Source organism: Pithys albifrons, chromosome 1, assembly GCF_047495875.1.
Source record: "Pithys albifrons albifrons isolate INPA30051 chromosome 1, PitAlb_v1, whole genome shotgun sequence".
In the NCBI taxonomy this organism is placed as follows: Eukaryota; Metazoa; Chordata; class Aves; order Passeriformes; family Thamnophilidae; genus Pithys; species Pithys albifrons.
Genome location: NC_092458.1, coordinates 86541658 through 86567571, shown reverse-complemented (window position 1 = coordinate 86567571; position 25914 = coordinate 86541658). Strand labels below are relative to the sequence as shown.

General features: G+C 38.7%; 1 protein-coding gene across 5 annotated transcripts; it reads left to right on the top strand.

Moving 5' to 3' along the window:
• The first annotated feature begins 1340 nt into the window (after window positions 1-1340).
• KEL (Kell metallo-endopeptidase (Kell blood group)) lies at window positions 1341-24646 on the top strand. Of its 5 annotated transcripts, none has more exons than XM_071558188.1 (20): window positions 1341-1597; window positions 1696-1841; window positions 6799-6940; window positions 8384-8587; window positions 9175-9299; window positions 10232-10378; window positions 11526-11588; window positions 12596-12784; window positions 13182-13327; window positions 14781-14904; window positions 15413-15523; window positions 16536-16634; window positions 17186-17263; window positions 17710-17813; window positions 18633-18743; window positions 20828-20895; window positions 21091-21248; window positions 22086-22181; window positions 22950-23173; window positions 23850-24646. In XM_071558188.1, exons 2-19 carry the CDS (start codon window positions 1824-1826, stop codon window positions 23124-23126), a joined length of 2160 nt encoding a protein of 719 aa, XP_071414289.1. In that variant the 5' UTR covers window positions 1341-1597; window positions 1696-1823; the 3' UTR covers window positions 23127-23173; window positions 23850-24646. The 5 variants fall into 5 exon arrangements, with proteins under 5 accessions (XP_071414289.1, XP_071414299.1, XP_071414280.1 ...); XM_071558198.1 differs by adding an exon at window positions 6119-6190 and having other exon boundaries at window positions 22950-24645; XM_071558179.1 differs by having other exon boundaries at window positions 1341-1529; window positions 22950-24645.
• Window positions 24647-25914: the final 1268 nt, after the last annotated feature.

The following is a 25914-nucleotide window of genomic DNA, read 5'->3' as shown; positions in this document are numbered from 1 at the left end:
TTTGTGCAGATAATTTACGAAGATACCTCAACTGTAAGATCTTAAACCTGTAAGATCTCTGCTGTAAGATAGTTAAACCTAGTCAGGTGGCTATGCACATTTGCATATAATTTCTTTGTCTAGCCCATCAGTGCAACTACTGAAAAGCATTAGTGAGATGGTATTGGAACTGTAGCTATTAGGGGAAAAAGTGTGAAATAGGAAAGAGTGGAAAAGGCAAATTTGGAAGAATCATATGGAAGACAGACAGCTCTGTTGAAACAAAGGGTTGATGTAAGGATTGAATTATGTTACATATTTCCATTTAGCAGTTTGCATAAGGATTTTGGATTTTACTGGCTCTAAAATAATGTTGGCCACAATGAACAAAACACTTCATATCTGTTGGCCAGTCTGGGTCACAATGATGCTTGTTCCAGTGATGCAAGAGTTGTAGCTGACACAAGTGTGTCTGGCTACTTCCACTAAGTCAAATCTCAATAATTTATGCAAGAAGTATTTGCAAATTTGATTCTGATACTAAGCTGAAGAAAAGTGCCACACTACAAGAAAAGAAAGGTCAGAAAGGACCTTTTTTGCAGTATGCAAGGACTGTTTTTTACAGTGTTTATAATTGTTTGGCAAATGTAGAAATACATATCTACCAGTGACCCAAATGGTAAAAAGAACTGGGAGTAAGTAACTGATTTCAGCTATATAAGAAGTCTGTTGTGATAGCAGAATGTTAAGAATTATGCAAGCACTACAGTAATAGGGGAAAAAATCAAGTTGATGGAAGCTCTGAATGACTGAACAGACCTAATTAACTGCAGACTGGTGATCCAAGGCATCAAATTCCCCTGAGCGACTAACAACATGGGAAGCAAGCAGTTCAATCCTGGTTTTCCGCTTGTTTCGATCACTTTGGAAGCTGACACCAAAGTAGTCCCCACCATCTCTCTCAGCTCCCAGCTGCCACTTCAGAAAGTCTCATTTCCCACTGTTCACTACTCAGTTTTTAATGTCTCAGAGAAGTGATCCTGGTTCCCAGTCTTCAAAGCAGAGAAATCTCTCTCCCCAGTCTTCCCAGTGTGCATCTTTAAAAAAGCAAAGGCACACAGGCTGGCCATCACCTGAGAAACAATGAGCAACTGTAAACAGAATCCGTAATGAACAATGGTTTTTTATGCCTCTTAATGGAGAAGAGTCAGATGTGCTCATCCCTTGAGTGGACACCAGGGTGCAGATGAGAGAGAGCATGAAGTAAGCCATCCCCCTGGCCTTTCCTTGTGGTAGGAGGAGCACTGGGATCCACAGCCCACATTATCTTGCAATAGGCAGAGGCCTCCGGGCCCCAGAGCAGCAGCAGGTTGAAACAGGCTGGTGGCAGTGAGAATATCAGGCCAAAACAGGCACGTTGGGTGGGCAGGATAGCAAGGCTGCTGCAGAGTAAAGAAACAGCAAATAGCTGAAAAAGGCTGAGGAAGATAGAGAATCATATATTTGTGTTCAAAAAGATTTCAGTGGAGCTCCAGGAGACAGATGAACGGGTGGGTCACAGAGAGACGCAAAAGGGAACAAAAAATACTGTTCTATGAGCAGTAGAGGTGTTTGGAAGGTGGGTGGAGAGTTGCAGAAACATACCCATTTCCTTCCCTCCCATTTTCCTTAGGGTGTTTTTCTCCGAGCTTTTCCTCTTTCTTCTCCTCCCCACAGCAAACAGCCAAGCTGGGGAGAAGAGATTGTCTCTGAACTTAGCAGTGTGTCTGGGCACGGAAGACTGATAGCAAACAAGTAAACAGAGCTGTGGTAAGTGCAGGAGCAGAGCCTGCTCAGTGACGAGGATGAGCACTTCTGCAGAGGTAAGGAAAGGCGTCTGTCGTGCAGTCTGCTGAGCTACCTTCATCTCACACTTCCCTCTCCTGCTCCTATTGCACCCACATTGCTTGTTGTCTCGGGGAACAGGGGCAGTTGAGTTTTAGACAGTTTGTATCTAGAAATGGCTTGTCCCACTTTCAGAATTAATTATGTGGGATATGGTGTGATGATTTATGGGTCCTTGCCCTTCCTGTTAGTCATCCTGAGGCTGTGTTCAGAACTGTTTGATGTACCGACCAATAAGTAACAGTAGTAGTAGTAATAATAATGGCATTTCTAGTGTATCTTCATTTTTTTTAAAAAAAAAGTATTATAAGAAAGGACTTACACAGAAACATACACTTTTTCCTCCACAAATAATTGTGGATAAACATGGCATACTTTTTGGAACTGAGAATGACATGATAAGCCTAATTGCTTCCCATGTAGTGTGGTGTCATTTTTCTGATTTGATGTCTTATATAAATAACTAGTAAGGTCTTCTTTGCATATTTACAGACAAATTGCACTGAACTGAATTGTTAGGTCAGCATTGCTAAAATGTACAAAACATTTAAGAACAGGATATGTAAGATGTTCTTTGTGACTAAATAATACAAACCCAGAAATACGTATGTTTTGTTACAATGAGAACTGTGCAGTGTGACTGTGATTGTAATTCAAAAGATAACTTTATCTTGTCTGTATTCTTCTAGCCAAAGAATTTGCAGAAATGATTGCTTTGTATATACATTCCCATATTTCTGTCTGATAAATATCAGAAAACAATAATAATTTTAGTTATTGGCCATAGTTATGCTTTAAAATTTTAGTAGTCCAGAATATAATTCAGCAACCTTTCAGTTTCACATTTCATGCTAGCAGATACTCTATTTTGAGCACAGACTAAAATATTTCTCAAATGACATTTGATGGGCTCAATTTGTTTTGCTTATGTGAATTGCTGACAAAATATAAATTTACGAAAATTAAGTTTTTTGTGAGTATTTGGGGCATGAGTTTGAAAAGATGTCATCCTCATGAGTGAAGTGATAAATGCAATTTGGGTAACAGCCAAAGTCAATAATTCATGAATTATCTACTGGCTGAAAAATAATACCTTTAAATTATCTGGTAAATAATCATGAAAAATAACTCCAATTCTGTCTGCATTTAATCTCCCTCTTTAAATTTCCTTTATTTTCATGAAAACTATTTTCTGCAATAGCACTAAACTCTGTCAAAATGAAAGGTGAGGAAGAATTATGCAGAGGAACTTTAACCTCCCTTCAGAATTTAGGAATGGCTCAGAAAGAGAAAGAAGATGATGCTGAAGGAAAATCAAATTCTTTGGCTCATTTAAACAATTCTTGCTTTAGTAACAGTACCTGTTATGATTCTGCTGGCCTAAGTCATGCTCACATTTGAAGCAGATGACTTATTAATTCAAAAGTACATTAATTCAAATACATTTTATAATTGATGTCAATTAGAAGTCTTCTTTTAACTATTTTACAGGCATTTGTTCTCACTTAGCTACAGTGAAGTCATTTAAATTTCAGCACTTGTACATTCTTAAAAACATGAAAGAACTGAAACTGTACTGGAAATTCCATTCATCTTCAACTGCATGCAAATACTGATTATTCTTCTCCCTCATAAATAAGACCTATAAGGAAAAGTTCTGTCACAGATTGAATTCCTTTCCACAAGCTTGTTCAAACCATTCACTTGCATCTTTATATGGAGAATGCTGGATGAGGGAACCAAGCCTCAAAATAAAGTGGTGCTGCTTCCTGTGAGCTATGTAATGCTTCTACATCATGTGCCCTGAAAGGTTTTATATCCCAGCTCTATTTCCAACTCATTAAATCCACATTCCTTGGCCAAAAGTCATTGACTTAGAAAGGGTTCTGTGTTTCAATGCCTGTGAACCACTTAGTCTGTTGTGTCATAAAAGTGAAGTTCATTTCTAGATAAAGAGTCTGACAGGGATTTTGCCCAGGTCAGTATCTGTATAAGAGTACTGAAAGAGTGGGCATTTGTCTGTCTAGATTTGTTTAAGCTGTTGTCAGGAAAAAGATATAAAGGACAACTAAGTATGACTGCCCTCCTCTTTTATCTCCGTTTATGTAGCTCCACAAATTCTCTCAAATCCAGACCTAGTTACAGAGGCAAGATTAGAAAGACATTCCTTATGGAAGGTGAAGTGTTTGAAGAAAATTTTTATCCTTATGATTCCCATAACACAGACCATAATCCAGTTTCCAAGTAGAGGTACACAGCTAATTTCCACTCCCTTGTCACTTCTTTTTGTTATGCTATTATTTTGGAGCATACTATTCTCAGCCAGGTACTTGTCTAGTTGTTTCGTATTGAAGACTTGTGGGGGACAGTCCTCTTTCCCTTACAGACTTTTAAAAGTCTATTATTTTATATATTTTGAATTTCAAAAGAAGCATAATGTGTAGGCCTGATATAGACCTACTCTTGACCAGAAGTTCATAAGAAATTGCACTGACAGTCTCAAAATACCAATTTCTTAGTATCTCCACAGTCATGCCACTTACTACTCAAAAGAGAGAAACAGATGTCCTCTGATAACATGAAATCAAAGTATTGCAAAATTATAAATATTTCATGGTAGGAACAAGCCAGATTTTCAGTGTCAAAAAGAAGAAGTTCATTGTAACAGAGAGGTCAGGAGAATTTTGAACGTGAATCACTCACTCTCTCCTAAATGGTGAGAAATGTTGAAGAACAGATTTTCCTTCTTAAAATTAGCTGAGCCAATTTTCTTTGACTTATGTCCCTGCCATACTCTTAAGTTGTGACACTCTCTTGCTCCAGGAGTAAAACCTGAAATGTTTTGCTACAGGGACTTATGAGAAGAATTTGGATACTTTACTTTGCCAGTATGATCATGTTCTGTGTCTAGCATCTTGTAAAGTCAGGATTCACTTGTATGTACACATTCTCCATTTAGTTATTCTGTATACTGCCTAAAGAAGTCAAGAGAATAGGATTTTAAAGGAGAAAAGCAGTTAGGCACTTGACTCTTGTTAGCAATTTCCAGGAGTCAAGTAAACTTTTGAGAGGCTTATGTTAATAATTGAATAAAATGTATGTTTAAAGGATAATGAAATCTCTTTTCCTATTGCTTTTGGTGGTTTTTGTTCTGTTAGTGTTTTTGTGCAAGTGTTGTATGTACTGTATTAGTCCAGATGATTAACAGCAGACTCATTCATTTCCTTAATGCTTCCTCCAGTGAAGGGGTACATGCTGTGAGGCACTTAATTCTTGTAAGATTTTGCTTCCTTTCTTGTGATTTTTGTCAAGATCTATGTTTTCTGGTTTTGTGGCAAAGAACATAGATCCTGAGTGTGGTGACAAATGCAGCTTACCTGCTGCATGTAAGGGAGCAGCAAGGGCAGAAAAGGCATGACAGTCTGGAACTTTAGAGTCATGACAAGGCAAGCAAGAAGCAATGATTTAAACAGCAAGGGGAGCTCCCCCCACCCAGGATGGAAATGAGGGATGTATGCAGGTCTGGTGACAGTAGCCAGGGTCAATCAAGAGTGTAGACTGCCAGGTGAGTCCATTGTTAGGAGGTAGGTCCAAGGTCAAACCTGCAGAATCAAGTCTGTAGATTATGATCAGGATCCAGATCAGTGGGATGCATGTCCAGATGAAGACGTGGCTGCCACTGCAGCATAGTTCAGATGGAGACCATGCATGACAGCTGCAAAAAGCAGGTACCAAGTGAGGAAGTGGGCGTGTCCACTGAGGCTGCTTCTTGCTTTTCCTGAAAGAGTTACAAGGCTTGACAAGATTTCTCAAATAGCTTTCTTTTGTTAGGGAACCAGAGAACCAGGCTTCAACAGGGAGCTAAACTTGAGTCTGTGAGGACAGCACCCTGACACTGGCATGAAGGACTCTCCAAGCAGCACTTTGAACAGCTTTTACAGCTATGAAATTTACTCCTTACTTGCTGTATCTGAGGTTTTTCATTATCTTCTTTTTTTTACTCTTCTGACTCGCTTTTCTTGATGTATGTTCTTATCCAATCATTCCACTTTTATTTTTTTTTCAAATCTTTCCTTTTCCTTATATTAGCAGCATGCATTCTCATGTCTGTTCTTTTGTAAACTGCTGTTCTCCAGTCTTATGTATATTAAAGCATGCAGAAGGAGCGAACACACGGAGTGAATGTCATCTTATTTAACTATCTAGGTAGATGTTAGGAGTGTATCCTAAAATAATCATCAAGCTTCCTTTCCAGTCACCAGAGAAAAAGGCAGATAACTCCAGAGGATGCTTCAGCTCATCGCAAGACAGATATCTAATATAGAAGGTACTCGTAAGGTGCCTAGCCTTCTCCACTGACTAAAAAGACATATGTACATTATGAATACTTCTAAATTTAAGTGAGATAAAACCTGTCTGTATATAAGATTTTCTAAATGACTTACAGGTTACTGCAGTTTGCAGAACAGAGCAAATCTTCTCTCTCACTTGAACTGCACGAGAGGGCTTAGGATGCAGTAGTTATTTCTTGAGAAAAAGTCTGAAATTAGTGCTCAGGTTGCCAGACTGTAACAGAATAGAATCACCAGTCCTAGATATCATGTCATTAGCTTTATGGAATCAAAAGGACTTTATTATCTTCAGGAGGTATATGCAAGGTGATTCCATAAATCAGAATGAATTACGGAGGGACAAGCTGGATTTTCAATACTTAATTCATAGCACAGTGGAACAGTTGTAGCTTGAAAAGATAGGGCAACAAAGAAAGGGAGAAAGCCCCCGGGAATACAGTCACTTAGATGACTTGGATGACTACTGGTGTTCTGGCACCAGTCCTGTGAGTGATCTTCTAGCAGATTAGGTGGAAGATGGACTATATTATCAGTGCTGCCTTTAATACGAATTTTTCTTTCTTCATTTTTTCTGTCTCTTCAGATCTCTGACCAGGAGCTGAGAACAGGTGCAATGAAAAAACGATGCCTTCAGGGGAAAAGCCTACTTCTGTGTACACTTATTCTCAGTACTCTCCTTGGCTTTACACTGCTTATCACCTACATCGTGATGACTTGTACTCTAGGTATAATATGGGATATCTTTTTCCCTTCTTCCTCATCCACCCCATTTGTAAGATCCCTTTCTCTCCAATCTGCCTCCGTTGTGTACTAAGCTTAGTATCATTGTTAAGAACCAGACTTCCAGCATCTCTAGGAACCATAAAACCTTTTGTAAAAAAGGTAGACTTTTCTACCACTTCCTTGGGTCACAGTGGGCAGAGATTCCCCACATCTGCCCTCCTCCTCTGCCTGCCATTTAACATGCCTGAGCCCAGTTTTGAGGGAAAGCATCATTATATTGCCTTGCATCTCATCAGCGTGTTCAGCTCTGTCTACTGTCACTTCCAGGAAACTGAACTGAATCTGATATTTGAAGCTCCTCCTCCAACTTTTCATCTTCGACTTGTCTAGTCAAGGTTTTCTAGCACAGATCAGTGTAGTCATAGCATAAAAGGAAAAGTCATATTCTTTTGCTAATAGAGAAGCTGTGAGCATAGAGTAGATAAATTAATTTGCATTTCAAATTTGCTAAAGAACTATCTAGAAAATGGTTCATGTCAATATCTGTACATATAGAATGCTCAGTACTGAAGGTGCATTTGTATTGGTGGATACAGACATTCCCTGCTCCAAAATAAGCATTTTTGACTACCTGGCACTTTTCTATTCATCTACCTGACATTTTTCTTTAGCTCTTGTTATATGTTGGAGACTACATAAACCAAGGAAAAACTGTTAGTTTAGATCTTGCCTATTTCCACTCTGCCTACATCCTCCCATGTCAACTCTTGAAACCGTAGTATGGAAAGACTCACTTTGATTTACAGATAGCTTACTTCAGTAAATAATTGATCTGATGTTGATACAAGACACTGAACAAAAATGAGAACACACACCCAGTGATTTGCAGCAGTTTAGATAAAGAGAGTCATAAATCAAAGCAAGATAATATAGAAAGCTTTTGCCCTCTTTTAAAAAATGTCATTGCTGAGAAATGTTTCCCATGCCTGAACAAACCATGTTCTAATCTTATGACCTTACTTTTGCTGTGCTATGTCCTTCTTTTCCATCATGTGTTGACACCATCAGTTGCTTCTTGTTTATTGTTTGGCCAAATTTGGCTGATTCAGGGAAAAGACACTGAGAAGGCAGAATAATCCAACCTGTGACTGCTTAGATAGTACAAAGAGAGGTCAACCACCTCTGGACTGATTACTTGTTCTTTAATTGAAGAATCTCTCTTATAAATACCAAAACACTGTTCTTGGGAAGTGAAAGACAGAACACACTTAACTCCATATTCAGCAAAAACTTACAAGGAATTTAACACTCTGCATGCAAAGGAGTTTGTACCAAAATAAATCCTTTTGAGGAAATATCCCATAGAGAATTCTTTTGTTTGCTTGTTTGTAATTCTCACTTGCCACTGTTACTGCACAGTTCTCTTCTGTTTATTTCCTCTCCAGGATCCTGTGATGTTCAGCCAGGTCTTGCTCTGTTGAAAAGACTCTTGAATTCTAGGAATGACTCTGTAGAACCCTGTGAGGATTTCTACAACTATGCCTGTGGCAGCTGGGAAGGAAAACACTCAGGCAGAACCACGGAAGCATCACTAAATGTATTTGATGCGTTGTTGGAAGAAAATCTGTTAATTCTGAAAAAGCTTTTAGGTAGGGAAAAATGATTGGTGTGTTTCCTTTGGCATGTGCTTCCGTTAGAGCTGACAGTACTAGTAACTGAAAGCACAATAATTCCTAACAGGGACTGAATCCCATCTCTTTGTTCTATCATTACAGGTACAGATTTATTTTTAAGCATATCATATTACAATAGCTGCATTTTAAACATTTTAATTACCCTTGTCAAATGTAACAGATGAAAGTTACATTTTAAAATTCTGACGTCAACCCAAACTATTTTCTTGTTGTCTTATAAAAGTAGACCCTTGTTGCTGTGCTTGTCTGAATGTGCACTCTGGTGATATGTCTTGTCTCCATATGGGACTGAAGCCTAGATATGCAGCACGTTCCTGCTGTGCTCCTGTTTCCATACAGAGAATCTCACATGTTTGGCCTCAGGAAGAGTTGTGGCATTAGAAGGCCTCTTGCTTTGAATCACTGTGGGAAAAGTGGATGTATTTATTAAAATGTTTTGAATCAAAATGTAGTATTTTCTTACAACCATTCTCTGCTTTAACACTGTCCCAATTTCTTTTTTAACCCACTTTTCTAATTTTTAATCTATTTTTTTTCCTCAGAGAGTCCACAGTTTGGGATAAGAGGCTCAGCCAAAGAGAAAGCAGTGCAATTCTATCGTTCCTGCATGAATACCAGACAGATAGAATCCCAAGGAGCTCAGCCATTGAAGGACCTCCTAAATCAGGTGAATGTTAGTGCTATTTCCTCTCCCTGTAGAAGGTAATTCCTGAAGCGAGAAGGAAAATGTGCAGTTAGGGACATATGGGCCTACATGATGTAATTTTTCTAGTATCTGGCCCTGAATAAACTCATGGTTTGCAACACAACTTCTATGTGATAAATCTTCTAGCTGCAAACTCAGTTTCAAGTCTGATTTTCTGACATGTTTCCTCATAACCCTATATATTACTTAAGGATGGTAAAACTAACAAGACTGCGAAGAAGGATTCTGTTTAATCTCAGAAACTCAGTTCAATAGCGTATAACTTACAGACCAGGGAACATCTTGCAAACGGGTGAAAATTTTGTGTCTGAAATCTGATGGCCATCCAGTAGTCCAGGTTTCCAAGGGAGCTTGTTTAAAGGAGAAAATCCTTCTCTTTCCATTCTGGGAGATTCTTCTTAGCGCCACGGAGGGTTGTACATCTTCCTTCCAGCAAAAAGCATTTATGTCCTGTCTCCAAGGGGGATGCAGAACTTCCCAGCAAAAGGAACAGTGACTACAGGTCCATCTGTGAATCTGCTTGTCAGGGAAGTGAGACCTGTAATCCCTGATCCCTGGTTGTTCTGGTTGTTGGATGGCTTTAGAAAAATGAGACCTCTTTCCTCTCTCCTGCTTATCTAGCTTTTTCCTGCAAACCTTGCTGTGCTGATAATTATAATTAATTTTCCTTGTGTCATTTTGGAGTTTATTGCTTTGCTTAAGTGAAAGTGTCAGATCCTTTTAAAGCCATCAGGGTATGTAGAGCTCTTAATGAGTTTACCCAGTTGCTATTTGCTTTGTTGCTTCTCAGTTGTCATAATGACTGAGGTCATAGGTGTGAAAAACAAGTTTTGTTAATATGGATCAAAGAAGTTTTTCTCACCTGCAGCCTTGCTGTCTCCCTCCCTCTCTAGGTTGGTGGATGGAGTATCACAGGCACAGAGGAAACAAAGGATTTTAATGAAACTCTTCAGCTTCTTATGGGCAGATACAACACCTTTCCCTTTTTCAGAGTCCATGTGGGACCTATTCCTTCTGACCCCAAGACCAATATTATTCAGGTGAGTGTGCTAAAAAAAGGGCATTATCAGGAAGCACTGTGAGTAAAGGGTCAGACCAAGACTTGCTCAATTTAAGCCTATATTCTTCTCTGAAGAAAGTTTTCCTAAATTTCAATAAAACTCTTGATTTTATTACATAAAAAGCATTTATTTCTGGAAAATGAGCATATGAGAAAGACTAAATTGCTTACTTTTTCTTATGTCTTCTGCCCCACAGTGTACTTTGCACTTTGTCATAGAAGAGTCTTGCTCTTCTTATGTTCATGGATATGACCAGTAGAATAATGGGCTTGAAGTGCTAAGTGTCTAATGCACTTCAATAATAAACTTTGAATTTTGCAATTCACTGTTGTGGTTTCAACCTGGTAGGCAGCTAAGCACCACACAAACACTCATTCACTGCTCCACCCAGTGGAATAGTGGAGAAGATCAGAAGGGTAGAAGTGTGAAAATTCATGGGTTGAGAAAGACAGTGTATTAATTAAAATAAAAGAAAAAAAGACAGAAAGAAAGAAAAATAAGAATTAATGTAAAAAAACCCCAATTGCTCTCCACCAACTGACCACTGCCCAGAGAATTCCAAAGCAGTGGCAGCCCTGGACAACCTTCTTCACTCCCACTTTTATTGCTGAACATGATGAATATGGTGTGGGTGATCCCTTGGGGCAGTTGGGATCAGCTGGCCCCTCCTAACTCCTTGTGCATCCCCAGCCTCCTCACTGGTGGGGTGGGCTGAAGAGCTGAAAAGACCTTGAGTCTGTGTAAGGACTGTTCAGCAATAACTAATAATAAAACTTCCCTTTGTTATCAACCCTGTTTTCATGACAAATCCAAAACACAGCCCCATACAAGCTACTATGAAGAAATTTAACTCTCCCAGCCAAAACAAGTACACCATGTAAAATTAATTAACAATGTGGTTTACATTTGAGTATCAGTCACCACAGATTTGCAGTTAACTTGAAAATTACCTGCAGAATATGACAGATCACGAAAATTACTTAGTAAACATTTTCCAAAAATAGAAGAAATTTATTAACATTGCAATTTCTGTAATACAGAAACTACCACAGCCTGTGGAACATATCCTCACATTTCCAAGGCTTCTGGAAATAACAAGATGTTTTTCATTTGCTCCTTTGTGCAGATTGACCATCCTGAGTTTGAGTTGCCACTTGAGAGTGAGTTCAAAGAGAAAAATTATCTTGAGGTAACATATCAGAGGCTGAAGAAAGGTAAAAATTGCTATTTGGTCAAGGGATCTCCTTGAATTGCCTCCTGGTTCAGAGTGGTCTGTTTCCATGGGTTACGGTCAGTGACCTCTGAAAATGCCTTCAGAAGGAATTCTTTGCAAAATTCTTCTTTTCTAAAAAGATAGTTTGTAAAATGTAACCCATTTTAAATTCCATGTTTAAAACTTTTTGTATAGAAATGGAATGCTAAGATTTTAATTTCAGTTTGCCAATTAATATTCAACTGGACTTCCCTTTATGTTTCATCTTCAAAGAATATTTCTTAAAAATCTCTTTGTCCAAAGTCAGGCTTTATAACAAAATCTGTGTATTGAAGTGAGAGGTAGCTAGCATTTCTATAGTTATTTTTAAATGTTTGAACATAAGCTGAGGAAACAAGCTCTTATCCTGGAAGTTATTGTAGAAAAGTTAATTTGACATTTTTCTGAACTTCATAAACACTGAGTTGATTTCAGTTTCTCAGTCTGAGTTTTTTGGAAGAGTCCTCAAGGAAAACTAAGCCCGTCTACATGTCACAAGCATTCCTTTGATACCTCATAAAGAAAAAAACCAAGAAGCTGACATTTCCTCTCTCTCAAAAGTACTGGGTCATTATATCACTACATTTCTCTCTTTTAACTCCAGAGGTGGCAGACCTGCATCTCTAAAATTATTCTAGTATTTAAAGTAATTGTAAGCTGTGACAAAAATAATCTTCTAGGAATTCAATGTTCTTCACTGAGAGAGGAACTGTACCTGACAAACTACTCCACACAAAGAATTACATGTGAATGTTCCAGTGAGAAGACAGTTTTAGGGATGGGTCTGGGGGAAGTTTTGAAAGATCAAAGTTTATATAGTCAAGGTGGATGTGGATGGATGGATGGATGGATGGATGGATGGATGGATGGATGGACGGACAGATGAATGGGGTGACTAATTTTCCGTCATGTTTCTCCCACTTATCATACACTCTGTACTGCAGGTTCTCCGTGAGTATCTTTCATATTTGAGGAAACTAGGAATCCTGCTTGGAGGGACACAAGATGGTCCCCCTGATTCCTCTTCCCCAACCTTGGCCTTCATCTCTAACCTCCAGCGAGTTGTCACCCCACTGGAGAAAAGACGGGAGAGGGGGATGCTGTTCTTTCGCACCACCATTAGGGAGCTACAGGTATCTATACCTTAGAACTTAAGCAACATGCTTACATGTGACATTCACATTCTGAGGATCCAGATCAAAAGACATGTGAAACACTCTGTATAGTTGCAATTGTCTTGCAATTTACACTTGGAGCCTGTTGAGCTTGAAATAACCTATTAACTCATGGTCTTTAACTGTCAGCAGTTGGATTTTTTTGGGCCCAAAACTCTCTCCCCTCTCCAGTGTTAATTCCCTTTAAAAAGTCAACTCTCCCTTTCTAGTACAATGAATACACACATCATAAAAACAGTTGAACTTGCTGAAAGTATCTATTAACAGCATTAGAAAGACTATCCCATTTTTCTATTATTTCTTGTGAGTCAATTTAGATTCATAGTTTAGCATGTAAACTTTGTTTTACTTCTAGGAAAATGCACCTGCTATTGACTGGCTGTCATGTCTCCAGGCTCTCTTCCATCCTATGCCAATGAACCTCTCTCAACCAGTTGCAGTGCATGATATGGATTACTTGAGAGGCATGTCACAGCTTATCGAAAAATGGCACAAGGGAAGGTAGGAGTAGTCAATATCTATACTGTAGTTGTTCATGGCCCAAGAAATCTTTACTTCAGATACCATAAATGAAAGAGATCTGTGTTAGAGGCTGCTGAATCCATTAGTCTAACAATTGCAAGGCTGCTGTGGCTCTATATGCACGGATTTGGCCAGTTAAGGCTTAGCATATATTCCCAATAGACTCGCATATGCATGCACCATATATGAACACACATAGAAAAATATACATATATATGTGTGTGTGTGTGTCACACACAGATCAACAGAGATGGAGCACAGTGCCTTTGTCGGCACCTACTCACACATAGTACTAATAACAAACATGAACAGCTCAGACAGCCTGATCCTATTTCTCAGCTCCAGCTTAACAGGAATGGTCTATACTACTGAAACATCTATACATATATATATATATATATATATATAGAGAGAGAGAGAGAGAGAGAGAGAGAGAGAGAGAGATGTATACATATATATATATCTCTATATATCTCTATATATCTATATATAGAGAGAGAGAGAGAGATAGATAGATATATATGTATACATATATATATATATACGCATATACACACACACAATATGGATCACTCCAATATCAGGTCTTAGATATTCAGTCTGTCCAGAAGTCAGGCCTAGATACCCTGGTGTCCACAGCTGATGGCACTTGCATATATCACCTGGATATATGAGCCCCTTAGTCTTGCAGCCCTGCTTTGGTTGCTGATACTCTGTTCTCTTCCTGTCATAAACATACATATACATGCAGATGTCTCCAGTAGCTGGTCCAAACCACTAGTATATCCAACTCTCAGACATCTGCTCTGCCCAGCAGCTAACTCCAGTACTCAACTCTGAGAGTCATTGTCCCTCCAGTATTCAGTTCCATATCCACACCCAGTGAGTAGAATGTTATTTAAGAATAGCGTTTAATAAGATAGACGATATCCTGATGACCATGTGCAGAACTCAATCAGACAGACACCCTGGCAAGCCACAAGTTTACACTCAACCATTTCCTCTTACCACCTTTCCTTTCCATTTCCCCATGTATGTTTTCTCAATTCATCATGATCCTTCCCTTTCCCTGTCTTTGCTCCTTCCCATACATGCCATAATAAGTTTCACAAAATCCCACAGACCTCTCAAAACAACCTATGTTTCACCCATTCCTAAAAATTATCTTTCTCACTTCTCATAAAGGACCCTGTGCCTCTGCAGGCAATGACCCCTTGAGTCTCCATAGTGTTCTGGGGAGTTTCTTTGTCTGACTCATGTCAAATCCTCCTGCTTTGGTAACCCCAAAGGTAGTCCATTCATAGTACTTTGTTGTCATTGTTCAGGTTCCTAGCGTTCCTCTGCCTCAAGTTACTCCTCTGACGCTTGCCTTGCTTCTATGTTTATAGTGACTAGCCTTCAATCTTCCTCTTTAAATGTCATTTTCCTACAGGGTCCTTCACATTTATATGATTGTCTGTCTGGTTGGGAATCTGTCCCCAGCCCTTGACAGTCGATTCCAAGATGCACGCCTGGAGCTATACAAAATTCTTTATGGAAAAATGGGATCTAGAATGGTGAGTTATCCTTTAATCACCTTCTTCAGCCTCCCCAGCAGCTAAACACCTCAAGTCATGTCTTTTGAATGTTCTGTTGATGCCTTGTCTGTACAGAGTTTCTTAGAGTTGGGGAGGAAATCTACTTTCACTAGACCATTAAGTCCTTCCTTTTTCTCAAAAAATTGTGAGCAGACAAGATCCACGAAACTTTACAGGCCTAAGAGCACTGTATTATGGAGTAGTAATAAAATATAGATGGTCACCTTTCTTCTATGTATTTTTCTCAGCTAGCACACGAATCTTCATTTCAGTGCAAGTAAATGGAGCAAAACATAAGGAAATCAGTGTTTTACTTGATTAAAACTTTCTGAGATAGCTTAAATAGAACTTTATTACTTATTCACTATTGTCATTTTTAGACAGCAGTGTGTGTGCTACAGACTGCATATCTATGTCTCTTTCTACTGACTTTGTATTTCTTTGTTCTTGCTCTCATGTGTCTCTATTTCTTTCTCTGTTCTTACAGATCCCAACTGAGCGCTGGAGGAAGTGCTTGACTGATACCAGCTCTTTCTTTGAGCCAGTTCTAGGGAAGATGATTGTGCAAGAAATTTTCCCTCAGCAGAGCAAGAAACTTGTAGGTATTCATCATCTTAAACTCCAAGCACAGTTCAGCTTCACCTTTCTTTTTTTTGACATGCCAGCTTAAGACCACATCAAGGCAGCAAAATCATGTGTAGGTTTTATGCTCTTTTGCATATTCCTGTTCTTATGTACTTTCCTTCCTTTTCTGGGAATGAGACTTGTCAGAACAAGACATTGCTGTCATTGCTAGAATAAACACTATTAAATGCTAGTTATTACCTTTGTCTCAACTGTTAGAAAAGTTGTAGATGTGTGTCACCAATAGCTATGATATCCCTACAAATACTTTCAATCTCAGTGTGCTCCATGGAATAACTGTTAAGTATTAACAGTATTCCTCACCAATATGATATATTTCAATAAGATTTTCAATTGCAAAGCCACTAAGCAATCATATGACCACTTGTTCAGAAACAAATCAATGCCAAAGCATTCTGAGTGTATCTACAGTAAAAGAAGCAGTTTGTGTAGGCACCAGGTTTTATAAAGAGTTCACTGTGTATAAAGTCACAAGAGTAAATAATACAAGAAAAATTAATGGGAAAACCAAGACTGCATGTGATGAAGCATAAAGTTGAATGAATAAAGCTTAATTTTGAGAAGGAGTCATTCAGGTTGCCATAATTTTGAAATGGAGACACCAGCATGAAATACTTGCAGATACTGAATTTTCATTTTGCTCAGGAAGGGGGTGGGAAATTATTTGGTCCATTCGTATCCCAAAGGTAATAAAATGAAAAGAAGTTGCCTCCCTCTTAGTTATTGTGAGAGTTAAGATGAAAAGGTGTGTGAGAGAGAATGGTAAACCCTATGAGGAAAAATCAGATGTCAAATAAATAACTTAAGCCTAAATCACTGTGGATAATGAAATCTCTTTCATCACAAAAGGAGGAAATTTCCCCCACTTACTGTGTGATTGAATTGCTGGAACATGGGAAGATGGTAGCTAAGCCTGAATAATGTTTTTCTGGAGTTGTGACCATGCCTTGTTTTCTCCATGGCAGGCTGAGCAGATGTTCTCTGAGATCCAAGGTGCCCTGTATGACCGACTGGATCAGCTGGAATGGATGGATGAACAGACTCGCCAAAACGCTAAAACCCTGGTGTGTGCATAAGGCAGAAGTTACTAATGCCCTCCTTTCCCCTCAAGCTTTTGGAGAAGAAATGGAAGTGGCCTGCACCTTCACATATTCCTACCTGCTTCTACAGGCACACAATCTTAAATAGATGTCTTATCCATGCTGAAAAATGAGGCTGGTTTATAAGTGCCATCATGCATATGTAGATACATTGATGTGTAGGCATAGAGAGGCTCAGGTTTTCTTTGTCCATAAATACTCTGACTCAATGGTGTTGAGATACGATACAGTTTTATATAACTAGAGAAATTAAAAGCGATAAAGTTGAATGGCAGAAGACAATGCTATAAAGAAAAACAAAAGCAGAACAACATTAGGCCTCAGGCCATAGAGTTAAGAAAGCAGGAACACAGTAGCTGTCATTTTGATGGGCTGACTCACAGATCATGTTTATATTGTTTAGAAATAGCAATTAAAAGGACTTGCAGAATGTAAAACCTCCTATTGCTCATCTTTCTTTTTGTTTGTTTGTTTGTTTGTTTGTTTGTTTGTTTGTTTGTTTGTTATTATTTTAGGTTTCCAAACTACAAGTGGAGATTGGCTATCCAGCTCATATACTCGAGACTGCCAAAGTGAACCTGGAATACCAGAATGTGAGCTATATAATGTAAACATGCCGGCCTCATTATTAGCAGATTACCTGTACTGACTGCTATCTTGTCTGCATGTGAAAGAGGCTATGAGCTCTGGAGCAATGCACATCTCCTACTGTTCATTATTTTGGGAACATATGGGCCCAGAGAAACTTTATCTCTTGCTTCTATATTGTTGTCTATGCTATCTCCTATTTAGAGTGGCTGGCCTGATGAAGTAATTTTTGATCTGTTGGTATGTTCTGTTTGGCCTGAAGACAACATTCCTGTTCTATCTGAAATTGAATGTCTTTAGAACTGGGAGAGAAAAAAAACTGTAACTATCCCAATGGGGTTTTTTTTGATTAACACTTTTTTGACCCATGGGACTTTTATTTTTGTCATACTCTTCAATTCATTCCTCACTTATGCCCTATGACAGTCACATGACCTGTCTCTTCCCTCAGCTGGACATAAATGAAGATACCTTTTTCCTCAATGTGGTGGCTTGCTTGAAGGTACTGAGGGAAAACTCCTACCTGAAACTCCTTCATTCTCACCCACAGAATAAGTAAGTCAGAAAGTGATCTGAAAAGTACAACAGAATTACATAGTTGTGAACTAACTGAGATTGGAAGGGAACTGGGGAGATGACCTAGCCCAATCGTCCTGCTCAAAACAGGATAGAATGAGAGGGAGAGCAAGTGGGGAGCAATGGGCAGAACTGGACACAGTCCCTCCAAATCTGGTTTTACCAGCTCTGAAAGTTATCATAAGTCTACATTGCTGCACTCACCTTTAAAAAGGCTTGAACTGGGCAGCCTGTCTTCTGTTCAGCTTCAGCACATGCTGCCAAAATACCCCACCATTGTGGAGAGAGACCCAGACTCTTGAAAACACCTCACTTTTTTTCCACCACACTCTTGAGTAGAGGTGATAGTTGGTTCTCCTGGACTTTATAGCAAAGAAAACAGCAGAGCACTGTGATGATATGAATGCAGGCAAGGTCAGCTCAAAGGCAGGACATAGGATGCTTCAGAAGGCAGACAGCCTTGTCAAGACGTGCCTAGGGCCTTACACCTGTTGAAAAATATTCTGTGCAATACTTCACAAGAGGTTACTAATTTTGATTTACTTGACAGGAAAATTGTGAGGGAGAATCCCTTTATGTGTATGAAAACCAAGTTATGAGCTCTGATAGTCAATAAACAAGTGAAGGTTTATTTCAAATACCTGTAACTAGATAATATGAATTTCATCACTTTCTGGTGCTGTATGAACAGTCAAACTGAGCACACTAGTTTTGCAGGCTCAGTGAAGGAAAGGTGCAAGGTTTGAGATAAGGAGTTAATACAATATCTAATTTTTAATTTTATTTTTTTACTTCTAGGTGGCATGTGTACCCCTGGAGTGTGCATTCGTATTACTCAATAAGGCACCACATGGTAGTCTTTCCTGCTGGAATGTTCCGCAGCCCTTTTTTCCACATGGAGTTTCCCAGGTATGGAGGAGCTGCAAAGGTGGAAGCTGAATGTAGTCCCTGGGCTGCACCATTTTTCCAGGAAGTATCTTAATGGGTCTTCTGTAGCTTCTTTTTATTATTGCAACCCAGAAGGATACAGTAAAGGGGAAAACCCAGCTTTTTCTAAAGCCACATGGATACTGCCTTATGAATTCTGAAAGAGAGTGACCATTGCTGGAGCAAAATCAGAATCTAGGTGAAACTAGTGTAAGCCAAGTATATTACTTTGGACCAAAGAGACAGAATTCTCATGTGCATTAACTGTAAAGAAGATATTTCACCTTTGCCCCTCATTTTCTAGATTCCAAGGATTCCTGAAATCTAACCCATAGAAACCTAACCCAGATAAAACAGGAGCCTCACAGAGCAAATTCTTGTCAGAAGTCTTTTCCAAATGTATCATAGTTTTTTTCTTTCCCTCCTTTTTTTTTTTTTAAAGAAATCTCTATTAAGCAAATACATTTTTACTTCTGGGTCTTCCCCTGCAACAATGGCAATTCTGTAGACCTGACTACTCTAGTTGGGTTCTTTCATCATATAGAACAGCTCTCTTAAACAGTATTTTTTTGCTATTTAAAACCACTTAAAACAGTTGACTATAAACATAACATAAAATGTCCTTTTCCACTTGATAATGCATAGATGCTTCTCCTAATATCACTGTAGTGAAAGATAAGCTTACATTGTGGCAAAAGGCTGAAGCTTGAAAGAAACCTGTCTCAATTAAAAGTAATTATGGTCTCCATGGTGATCTTCTAGTGCTTGCAGTATTTAAAAAAATTCATTATAGTATGAAGAAAAGGAGATCTCAAAAGAATTACAGAAAATAAATACTTTTTCTGGTGCTATGGACTTCACTTAGTATATTCTTACTTTTAGCTTATTATTCCTTTTGTATTCAGTGTTAGTAAAATACATTTTTCTCACTGTCACCTCAGTTAAGTAGACTGATAAGACAAACTTAGTCAGCTATTGGTGAATTGGCAGAATAGCATTTTCTCAGATGATGCTCTGGAATTTAAATTTTACTGTCAAAAGCCAATTCAGGTGACTGTGAGGATAATTTTTAAAACAAGAAGTCAGAAAAACAGTACAATTGTAGTATCCCAGAATCACAGATTGGTTTGGGTTGGAAACACCTTGAAGATTATCTAGTTCCAATGCCCCTGCCATGGGCAGGGACACGATCCAGTAGACCAGGTTGCTCAGCACCCATTCAACCTCGCCTTGAATGCTTCCAGGGATGGGACATCCACAGCTTCTCTGGGCAGCATTTATAAGTTATCAGCTTCTGAAAGAGCAATTTTAAGAGAAGATGAGCTGTTCTTGTCACTTCCCACTGAGTTCTCATTGATTTAATAATGACCTAGTAGAATAATTTTATGCTTCAGCAGTGCTAATCCATGCATAAGAGAAGAGAATCAGCCCATAATTTCATATAATGGAAATTCATTTTCGATGTGCTCTTCCTTGTGTGACTATTTGTAAATTCATTGCTTCGAATCATAGAAATTCTATTGGAAAGAACTCCTGAAGGTCTCTAGTGCAATCTCTTGGTAGTAACAAGATTGCCAATGCTAGACCAGAGTAACTGTAGTCAAACCTTCATGATTTTAATTTGCCTTGCCAGTTTTATATGTGATTTCTCACTGGACGACTGTTGCAACATTGCTTCTCCAAACGTCCTGCTTTTATATGGTTACCATTACAGTCACAGTTTGTGGCAAAAATAGGGGGTAAATAAAGACATATTTCAACAGCAATACATGTCACTTTGGTGCATAAAGGCAGAACCTCATTCGTAGGCTCTTCATTATTATGATGGCTTATTAGCTACAAACACTTTAAAATAAGCCCATTGGACAATTTTAAGTATTGGTAGGATAAGTTACACTGGTATTTGTATATTTACATATCTGAGCAACAATACATAGGAAGTGTTTCTGTGTGCTCTCACAGTAGAATGCTCTTGTGGAGCCCACAGTTGTGCTCAGTGGCTATAAAGAATGCTCATCTGCCCTCTTTTTCTTTCAAAAAAACCTCTTTTCATCTTTATTTTTCAGTGCTGTGAACTTTGGAGCCATCGGGGTCTTCATGGCACATGAAATTCTTCACTCATTCTATGGTTATGGTGGGTATTGGCTGTGATGTCTTTATTTATTCTTCTAGATCCCAGTGGAACTAGTCCTTATTTTAATGTATACATATATTATTAAGGTAGATGGAGTAAAGGAAACCCCATTGCAGTCCATGCTGACTACTAAGAAGAATCAGTTACTAATGTAAGGAACACAGCTTTACTTTCTAGGAATTTTTTTCCCCACAGTGATGCCTGAGGGCTGTCCTGCATGCAACAGGAGTGCACTACAAAAATCTATAGACTGCTTGGTTGAACAGTATGAAAGCTACAGCTTTAACGTCAGTGGTACTTTTACACTTTTGGAGAACACAGCTGACACTGGAGGGCTCGCCATCGCTTACCAGGTATTATAGTTTACTTCTCTAATTTCATAGTCTCACCACACAACTCAACTGCCATGTTACAAGATTGTTCTGCTGTATCCCTCTCCTATATGCTGCTCCAGTTCCAGATGCCTTGCACACCTGTGTCAGTGAAGCCTGAGCCCTGCATGCCCTCTGTTATTGCAGACATAGGTTCCTCACAAAGCTTTGCTCATTACCTTGTTACTTCCATGTAAGACAACTTCTCCCCTTCACTGTCTTTACTTCCCCATTTATGTGCTGCATACAAAAGCATGCTATCATTTATATGTTTATGTTATACTTGAGGAAGTAAACTGAGATGTGAAGCAGAATTCTGTGTTGTGGTAAAACATAATGACTCCATAATGATGCTTTCAGCAATATTTTAGTCCAGAGAGAATTTTTTATTTCCTTATGCAGTACTTCAGCAGTTTAATTACTGAGCGTGCTGTGAGATCTCTAGGTCTAAGATGGTACTTTTACATTCTTGCATGAAGAATGATAGGAGTTATAAAGTCTTTTAATTTATACTTAAATATTTATGAATTGCTTTGAAAGTAATTTTCATTCTTTCATAGTACAGTCACCACATCTTCTCTTACAACTGTATGTGTGGCAGTATCTGAAATGGGAAGGAAAGGAATTATGTTGTTGTTCTCCCACATTAGAGTGATTAGGAGCACGGCCAGCAGCAGAGAGTCTCAGAGTGAGGAGAGTGATAAAATCTTGCTAATTTATTAAATAGGCATTAGATTGATATCTTTCATGGACAGAAGACATGAGCTTGGGGTACATCTGAAGAAGGACTTTGTTATTATCCACTTTTTCTCTCCACAGGCCTATAAGAACTGGCTGAAAAAGTACAAAGAAGAGAAGGATTTACCAAAGATTGGACTTTCACATGATCAACTTTTCTACCTCAGTTTTGCTCATGTAATGAATTTCTAAGATAGTCATGACTCTTTCCATTATTACTATGTCTTTCTCAATATTCAATCACTTTCCCCCTCTTCACAGAACTGGGAATGAACAGTGATTCTGTGACATCCAGAAAATTATTTAGAAATGAAAAGTCACATATAGGGCCCCTAGCCTGTTACGGATTCAAAGCTAAAAAAAGGCCTGTCTGCAAATGCACCTTTTATAAAGATCTGAAATATGCCAAAATTAAGTCACAGCAGACAAGCTGTGTCAGGGAAAGCATGCTTCATTGCCAGCTTATGAGTAGGGGTTTTTTTGCTGTTGTGAGAAATCTTACATGTGAAAAGTGTAATCTTACTGCAAAAGTCACATATCTGTCCATCCTTTCCTCCATCTGCCTTTCTGTCATGGTGAATAAGCAGATGTCTTATCATTCTGAGTGACTGGTAGTGAACAAGAGAGTTTCAAATGCCATTTAGAGATAAAGAACTAGAAGCACATGCATGCATACTTTGATATTTCTGTGGAAACCTGCTTTAAGGATTTCTGCAAAGTTGTGTAATTGTGCATAGCTGCGCTGTTGAGTTTCTCATGATAGATCATTGGATTTTGGAAAGGAAAAACTGTCAGAAGAAGGATCTGATCATTTCTGGAGCCATGTGTGCTTGTTGCCTTGTTTACTCCAGCACCTCTGATGTGTGCAGAGATTTGAGGAGCCTTAAGTCTTAATCATATGAGGACTTTCAGCCAAACTGACTTTTCTATTTTACTTCCTTTCAGGCGATGTGTGGACGTCAGGATCCAGAAAAACTACAGTCTTCCCTGAACACAGATCCACATAGTCCCTTACCACTTCGTGTCTGTGGGCCTGTCAGCAATAGCCAGGACTTTTCCAAGCACTTCCATTGTTCCAGTGGATCCCCAATGAACCCAGACAACAAATGCCGCATCTGGTAATCTGCATGGAAAAGGAGAAAGAGAGATAAGACTCCAGGGCGAAAAAGGTCTGACCATGAGAGTATGACCATCTTCTCAGGGTCTCTAGGGTGGCAGGGTGCTCTTATTCACTCCTTTGCCTTCCTTTTCTTGTTACCCTCTCCACAGAAGTTTATGGTAGGGAAATTCTTAAAACTGACCTCATAAGCAAAAAGGGTCTCCACCAAGGGTCTCAGAACTCTGTCCCAGATGTGAAGACTCTGGAGTTTAACAAGTCCCAAGGCAGCAAGACAATTAGCCAGTCTCTAAAAGGCAGTGATTTCTGAGCAGTTGTAAACAGAAAGACTACATTGTCAGTCGCTCTGTTCAGTCCAGTTCCCTGTCTACTCCAGCAGCTTCACAGTCATGTTTAATGGAAGAGGCAATAAGCTGGAGATTTAAGACTTGTTCATGAATCAGTGACTGGCTCCAAGAAAAATCCTATGGTTTACTATGCAAACCACACAAGTACCTTATAAGAGAGGGAAGAATCCTCTTCTAATAAATTCAGACAGGTACTAGGAAAGACTCAGTGACTACAGTTTCTAGGTTGAAAGATACGTCACTTAATAATGAAGGTTACTGAAGGCCTTCTCTGTTCTTTTTTTGTAATAATGAAGGTTATTGAAGGCCTTCTCTGTTCTGTTTTTGTAATAATGAAGGTTATTGAGGGCCTTCTCTGTTCTGTTTTTGTTTCGCCTGCAGAACGCGAAAAAGGGGAAAGACCAAAGCATCTCCATGGTGGGAAAGGGATTGAGAGCTGAGAACAGATTCTCTTCTTTCTTTTTCAACAAGGCTTTCTTTTTTTAGTCTCTAGGGTAAAGGATGTAGTTGAGGGTGGAGTATGGGACAGCCACAAGGGTTTCTAGAAATCTCTGAAAACTGAACAGCTAGAAATCCAAAACTTCTCTGGGTCCTGAACCTAGTTCTCTAATCCCTAAATGTTCTCTCATCCCTATATTTGTAAATATTTACCATCCAAACAAAGGAGTAGAGCTGCCACAAGATTTTACTTTCTACTTGAAATTGAATTTTAGGTGTTAATTTACTTTAGAGGAAAAACAAAGTAAGAAGCACCATTTTTTTTGGTAGCAGGAGAAATGCTTAAAAAGAGCATCCTAATAATTACATCCATTTCAGGTGCTTATAATTAAAAAATTTATACCAATATTCTAAAATTTACCAAAGTTAATAATTATACAGAATACTCCACATTATGCATATTCTTCAAACTGTTCTTGATTATGGAGCATTTTTATTTTACCTATTATATTGGCTGCCTGGGGATTGTTTGTGCAATAGGTGATGGCAGGAGGAAAAATCCCTTATCAATGTAATGCTTGTAAAAATAACTATTTTAATCCTTTCTAAGTGCTGACCAATGCAGCAGAATATTTTGCAAGAACAAATTGTTCAGAGATTTTGTTTTCATTAATTAACTAAAATATTAATAAAGTGTTTTCTTCCAAGAAAAATATTACTTTGACTGCAAACTCATTACGATCAGGCCTTTTTCTTTGTTCTGTATTTGTACTCTTCCCATCACAGCTTGCGTTCTTAGCTGAGCTTCCAAGTAATAGATAATAATGCCTCAAAATAATTTATTGACACATCATAAAAAAATAACAAAATCGGACTTGTTCTTGTTGTTACCATTTAAACAGTGTGTACTCTTCCATCACTCCTTCAATTTTCTCCTAGCAGCACATCCAGAGAGTCCTTCTTTTAAATGGTAATAGCAATTAATATTGCACAACACTTTATGTGTAATACAGATGATATTTTAAGTGTTCTGAGACTACTTGGCTTCTGTGTTTGTAATGCTGAGAAAAAGCAAAACCAAAGACAGTCTGCATTTTGAGAAGTCTTTTATCTATCTTGATAAGTCTATGTGAGGCACAGTTCCCTGGAATATGCATGTTTTTCTCTTGTTCTTACAATCTATGATGAATTTATGAATATTCTGTTTAAAAGTCAGGTTCACCCCTGAAGTTGGTGAGCTGAATAGTAACTATGATGATTTTACAGAAAGAAAATATGGGAAGTGCAAGAAGGGAGGTCTGGCTAAGAAAAAATTATGAGACTTGGATTGACAATTTATTATGTTTCTCAAGGAGAAGAAAAACACTTTCAATTTGTGCACAAGGTCCCTGTCCTTGTCTTCAGTGTTGCAAGTTCTCTTGGATGTGGGTGACAAAGAGAAGCCATACTGTCCAGTAGGTGATCATGAAACACAGGTAGATGTTCAAATTGTTAACATTCATGATCACAGAAATTATTTCACACTCTATGTCATGCATAAAAAAACCAGCACAATGCTGCCAATATTCAGGGAAAGAGCCAGATCCAACAGCAGATCCTTCACCGCTGAATTGCTCAGTGTCTCTGAGTCCTCAGGCTGCACCATATCAATCACCTCCATTCCTTCTCCTGTGGATGAGACCACAAAAGCCTCCACCATTTCTTCCCAACCTGGGACTGGGAGAAAAAGGAGACAACATTAGCTTTATTCTGGTTCTCTTCTTTCATACATGAATCCTTTATACCATTGCTTCCCTCCTGCTTTTCTCTCCCTGCTTTCTAAACTTTCAAATCCAGTTCACCATTACTGTATGTCCATTTTCTCCTTCATCCTAAGGAGCTTTGCATTCTACCCCTTTCCCCTATCTGCTTCTCTTGTCCTTTTCTTGTTTCTATGATTCTGGTTTTGGAATCTTTTATTTCAAGAATCGCTTTGTACTCAGTCTCCTTCCTTGGCATCTTCTTCCTT

Coding starts and splice junctions, on each gene's coding strand:
- KEL (XM_071558188.1), top strand. Junction 10,379..11,525: donor CCAAGACCAATATTATTCAG/GTGAGTGTGCTA, acceptor TCCTTTGTGCAG/ATTGACCATCCTGAGTTTGA. Junction 15,524..16,535: donor CTCAGCAGAGCAAGAAACTT/GTAGGTATTCAT, acceptor TCTCCATGGCAG/GCTGAGCAGATGTTCTCTGA.